At 34.0% G+C, this 6,459-nt stretch overlaps 1 protein-coding gene across 1 annotated transcript in view; it reads left to right on the plus strand.

Moving 5' to 3' along the window:
• Positions 1 to 789: 789 nt before the first annotated feature.
• PGAP1 (GPI inositol-deacylase) overlaps positions 790 to 6,459 on the plus strand; it is a 22,125-nt gene continuing 16,455 nt past the window's right edge. Inside the window, exons 1-5 of the mRNA XM_043022856.2 lie at positions 790 to 864; positions 1,704 to 2,091; positions 4,702 to 4,855; positions 5,305 to 5,528; positions 6,323 to 6,459. The exon at positions 6,323 to 6,459 is cut by the window's right edge and continues 1 nt beyond it. Of these exons, the coding sequence (XP_042878790.1) occupies positions 1,957 to 2,091; positions 4,702 to 4,855; positions 5,305 to 5,528; positions 6,323 to 6,459 (650 nt within the window). The 5' untranslated portion in view covers positions 790 to 864; positions 1,704 to 1,956. The remainder of the gene's footprint in view (positions 865 to 1,703; positions 2,092 to 4,701; positions 4,856 to 5,304; positions 5,529 to 6,322) is intronic.

Consider the following 6,459-nt stretch of genomic DNA (forward strand, 5'->3'; position numbering starts at 1 on the left):
CATTCTTATCTTTTAAATGCAATTTTCGCCAGGGATTATATGCACTGTAATCATCATCAAAACAACTTTCGTCGATAAAAAGAGTAAAATGCAAAATGTAAGAAAAAAAAAAAAAAATAAACAGTAATAAAGGAAATACATGTTCTGGAACATAAGATGTTATTTATACGATTGCATCAAAACAAATATTTTGTGTATCTTCTCCCTTTATAATTGTAACATTTCCTTTGTACTTCTATTTTTTCTGAGTTACGAATTGTAACGTAGAACTGGGTCTTTATTACCAATATTATTTTCGTAACTATTATCATGATTGTGCTGGTTGTTACAATGCTTTTACTATTCACTGTTGTGCTAACACCGAAAGAATTATAATAAACATAGTGATATATAACTTATTAAATGCATACACAGCAGTTAGGTAGATGTGTAGATATATCTGTATCGAACACGAAAGTAAATTTGGTGACGAATACAAAACAGGGAGACACACTAAAAACAAGGAACAATTCAGAGATAGGGAGTCAAATGGTCAAGTAAATCTGTGAAGGCTTGATAGTTTCATTGCAACAAACTTGCAAAAGGATATGAGAATGCATAACTTCACCCAGGAATGACACGCTCTGTCAAATCATCAGAATTACATTCCAATTCAAATAACTATAAAAATTACAGTTGATCGATACCATTGTTTCACTTTTTTGGGTGTTATCTTTTTATCGCCTTTGTATAGAATGCATTATAGCTGTATCATGTGACATATTGAAAGTATTATCTTATCAGAGCGAGGAGTATTCTCGTCAGCTTTCTCAGCGTAATGGAACCAGTTAATACCAGCTGGTGTGACGTCCCTTGTGGTTAACGGTTAACAGGATATGATTTTTTATTATAGGCATTTGTAGAACTGAAAAATAATATATTATTACACCAATATCATTTATCATTATTATTGTTGTAATGTCCTTATTTTTTTTTTCGTCATCAACATACATCATCATTATTATCAATATTATTATTATCGTTATTATTATCATTACTGTTATCTTTATTTTCATCATCATTGTAATTTTCATTATTAATATTATTATTATCATTATTATTATATCATTATTATAATTATTATTATGATGATTATTATTATCATTATCATTATTGTTATCATTATCATTATTATTATTATCATTATTATTATTGTCATCCTTAAGATCATCATTTTTATTACAGTTATTATAGTTTTTATCATTATCATTTCATCATCATCATCACTATCATTATCATTACCATTATCCTTATCATCATCATTGCTATTGCTATTGTTAGCATCATTGTTGTTTTCATTATTAAATCATTACTATCAATCATCATTATTATCATTACAATTATCATTATAATTTATTATATTCATTATCATTACCGTTATCATTATTATATATCATCGTTATCTTATATTATTATCATTGATACTACTACTACTACCACCACTACTACTACCACTACTACTACTACGACTACTACTACTACCACCACTACTACTACTGTCACTACTACTACTACTACTACCACTGCTACTACTACTACTGTCACTACTACTACTACCACTACTACTGCTACTACTACTGTCACTACCACTACTACGACTACTACTATCCTTATTATCCTCCTCATTACTATCCCAATCACCGTTATAATCCCACCATCCCCAGCACCAGCCCCAGCTGAGCCTCGGCACCAATCCCTCCCCAGCGGCGCATTTCCTGAAAAGGGGGTCCGAGGGGAGGTCCGAGCAGTGCGCGTGTGTGAGAGCAAAACAAACCGGCATGTAAACAAACCCACCTGGACCTCCTCCTCCATCCTCTTCGCTATTTACCCTCTCTTCTAGGGGGTCCTACATGTCCTCCTGGTCCGCGATTGATGTGATTTAAGTCCTCCTCCACTCGGCAGCGAGCTCCTGTAGCCATGGCAGTCGGGGTGAAGTTGGTTCTGTCGGGTCTGCTCTGTGCTCTGCTGCTCGGGGGGGTTTATGACTACTTGTTCAACCTCGAAATGAACAAGTGTAGGATGACGTATATGTATGAATATCCGCATTTTATTGTGAGTATCTTTTTTTCTCTTGTTGGTTTTGAGGGTGTGTTTGTGTTGTTGGGGGTGGTGGGTGAGTTTAAATTTTGGATCTTTGTTATATTGGATTATTTTCTTTCCTTTTTTTATCTTTAGGTGATTTTTAGTATTGTGGATGGTTGGATATATGTAGCTTATTGGGATTATTTGATCATTTTATTGGTAGTTTTCTATAGTAGGTCAGCTTCATAAAATCCACTGAGATTAGTATCAATGGATTCTTTGTGATGTCTAGTGTGCATTTATAGTGTTTCAGTACTACTAGAAGAAATAAGTAGGGAGAGCATGAAGGAAATTGGTAAATGTTTGGTAGGAGCAAGTTTATTCTTTGCATAAACTATGCGTTTGTGTACTTGTTAGAAGGATGTGCCCCTAAAATCCTGCTAATGAAGGCTGCCAACCCACGGCCGGAATATAAAAATCTCTACCATATCTGACTGGCAAGATGGAAGCCAGGTCATAAATTTGTTGCTATTATTGTACATCTCTCCCATGCAAGCAAATTGTTAGTATTTTTGTTAGTAAGTGTTGGTTGTGCTGAGATATAGTACTCTTTCGACACCAATTTCAATGGCCTATATACCAATTTTACCCTGCAATTTCCCTGGTATGCTTCATGCCCTCTCCACATATCAGGTTTAGTATTGATGCTATTATTGACTAGTTTAAACTAAAACCTCTAGAATTGCTCTCTAGACATCACATCACAAGGAATCTGTCAATATAATTTTTGATGGGTATTATGATCTGGATCTATTGAAGAAATGTAAGATTTTAGTATTTGATTCTGTAAATATCTGTGCATCACTAATACTAAAGAATTTGGTATCAGTAGATTGCATTTGATGCAGGCTGTCCAGATATAGCAAGTTATTGTCTGTAGAAACCAGATATAGCATAGATCAACATTTCTCAACCTTTTATGGTTGTGACCCTAAATACAGTCTTACCTGGGACTAATGACCCTAAATGTGTGATCATGTAGTAATAAATCCAACCATACTACAGATGTTTATGAGCTTATGTTTTTTTGTTTATATAGGTTTATATTACTAACACAATGAATTCAATAAATTAAAAACATGAAAAAAAAACAAGCTACTTGTACTATTGGTGGTATTTCATGAGAGAGAGTGCTTTATTACCATGTTTCATTTCTTAGTTTGCATCCATTGGAATCTTTCAGCTGTCCTGCTGAATTAAATCAGCTATATTAATCAAAATCAAAATGTGGCCAGCTGTGAATTGCTTTATTTATTTATTTTCTATAAGACTTTATGGCGACCTTCACAAAAACCCTCATGACCCACATTTGGACTATGACCATAAAGTTAGGAACCACTGGTGTAGATGGTAGTTAAGGTTTATGTATTATCAACATGACCCCTGTGCCCCTCTACACTCCATATTCTAGCTACATAGATATTGTAGACTCACATTTACTGTTAAACAAGGATCCAATTGAGTCTTTATGTGTGTGTTATTAGCATAATTTGCTGTTATTACTAGTATATTTATAATGTTTACCCAATGGTTTTGTGGATATATCTCCAGCTCTCCCAAATATTTGGGTCATTGTCATTTCTAAAATTGATATGAGTGAAATAAAAGTATGTCTAGGGTGCATATTGAATTCACTGTGCAAATTTCAGTAGTATCAGTGACATACAGTAATTCCTTAGCATTAACCATTATGAAAGTGTTTATTTTTGTTTGTTGTATATGTATGAATATTCATTATATTATTTTGTTAAAAAATATATATATATATTTATTGATAATTCTTGAACTAAGGACTCTATCAAACAATATCTTGGCCTCTGCAAAGGCCAACAAACCACCATGTTTACTTTGTCAGGCGGGAACTTGGACTGGTTCCAAACTTTACAATAAATCATCTTGGAGATTTCCAAGGTTCATCTTGCCAGAGTATAAATGGTGTAGGTTTGAAAAATTGGATTTTTTCTTTTGTTATAATTCATTATATTATATTTTTGTCCACCACTTAGCACATGTCATTACCATCTTTTTCAAACTTATTTACATATACTTTATTAATAACTGATACTGATATTTATAGAAAAAAAAATATATATATTAAATATAAACATGCTTAATAGTTAAACACTTGTAATGGCACAGTGCCAATTGATTGAGAAACTATCAACAGCTCTATATGCTACACCAAGTGAAATGGTTTAGTGGGAATTTCTGTATAAATCTAAATGTTTAGCATTAGAGTTTGAGATGTTGAGGACAATGAACAAAAAATAAAGTTATCTGTTAGCAGACTGGCATTAGGTCTACATGCCCATATTAATATTTAATGCATTTAGTACTGAAAATGACTTAGATCCACAAATGGGGACATTAATCCCTTGACAATGAAGTCCCCTCAAAAGAAAGAAAATAAAAGCATCTCAGGACTTGCAGTAGATTCAGGAGTCAGTGGGCCTAAGAGATTATCTTCAGAAATGTTCCTGGACCAACAACCCCTCCAGACAGATACTCTTGTTTAATGTGTGGTAGGTCACATCCAGTCTAAAACTGTTGAACACCCAGACAATATTTTTACACTTCCAGCCGCTGAGACTCCCTACAGAGATAAGAAAACAGTTCCCGCACTACAGCTTAATCGTGTATGGTGAAGGCAACTACTCGGAGACATTGAAGAAAGGCAAATTTTCTGGCATCCCTGTATTATTCATCCCTGGGAATGGGGGATCACACAAACAAGGTCAGTGTTTGCATAGCATATCATTAGTGATAGATAAATAAATCATAATTAATAATTGAAAGATTAAAGAAGGATAGATAATAAGGCTTACAGAATAGTAGATGATAAGGCCAAGTAAAAAAAAATGAGGATCTTGTAACCTGATGCTTAGAATTATGTCAACTGGTACTGTGCAAGTAAATGAATAAGAAAAGAAAAGGAATTTCACCTAAAACATCTCTTTGATGGTTGAATAAATGTTATACAATAAATGAATTATTCATGAATTTACTTTACAGTACAGTGCAATGAATCCTAATTCTTTGGAATTTTATTAACTAGACTTCATTACTTTCCCCGATAATTGTTTTAAAAAGATTTAGATAATAAAATGTTTATATATATAAATATATTAATTCGGTATTATTACTTATTATTACTTTCTTTTTTTCTTTTAATTATAATACCAGTGAGATCTTTAGCGTCAGTGGCCTACAGAAAGGCAATGGACCATGAGACCAAGTTCCACTTCAACTTCTTTGCTGTGAACATCAATGAGGAACTGGGTGCATTGTATGGGCCAGTGCTGGAACGACAGACAGAATTTGTCACCTTTTCAATACAGCACATCTTGAAGCTCTATGAAGACTCTCCAAAAAAACCCAAGTCTGTTGTGATAATAGGTCACTCCATGGTAAGTGTTGAGAATTATGAAAGGATGAAGGATGTAGGCAGTTTAATACCTTTCTCAACAAGCTAATAGGGATTATGTCTTTCTTTGTATTTAGTGTGAATTGAATTGAATGTCCTTATTTTTTAGGAAATTCAGCACTAGCGTTTGAGCATTTTGAATTAAAAGACAGAAAATTATTTGTAGATTATCTATTAATAGGTCTATTTATAATCATACAGTATGTTAACATCATCATCCACCCGAGGTATCTAATGGATGTGTTTGATACAGCTGTTGCTGATACTATTACTATATTTTGCACACTATTTTTAGTAAATTTCAAGAATAGGTCCACATTATAAAGTCCAATAAAATTTCCGTCATTGGACTCCTGTTGATATTATCTGACCACATATAACAGTATTGGTGCAACCAGTAGATAAGTGCAATATGATTGTCTGAAGGTTCTTATAATCGGCTTAACTTTTTGAGACCAGGTGAGTGGGAACCCTGTCTGGACTCCATCTTGCCCATAAGATTTTGCATCGTAGGCAACTTGGACAGCCCCCCCCCCCATGTGCTGATCTCACCGAGACTTTCGGGTTTAGTATTATTGCTATTGCTGGGTAGTACCAAGGGATAACTGTATTGATGTACAATAGGCTTCACAGGTGTCCATTGACACCCAATTCAAAGAATTTTATGATGTGGACCTTTTCTATAATTTTTTTATACTAGGCAACACAACTCATTTTCTCTGATATCATGTTTAATGCTCTTCTTATCTTTAATACTCTTCCTGCTTTCTTTTCCAGGGAGGAATGGTGGCAAGAGCAGTGCATGTCACAAAGAACATCTCTGTGTCCACTGCTCCGCTCATCATTACACAGGCAACTCCACACACTAGACCTGTCATTGTCACTGATCCAGCCATTGAGGGTTTCTATGACAA

Source organism: Penaeus japonicus, unplaced genomic scaffold (assembly GCF_977035675.1).
Source record: "Penaeus japonicus unplaced genomic scaffold, GWHDUDI00000001_assembly GWHDUDI00000018, whole genome shotgun sequence".
NCBI lineage: Eukaryota > Metazoa > Arthropoda > Malacostraca > Decapoda > Penaeidae > Penaeus > Penaeus japonicus.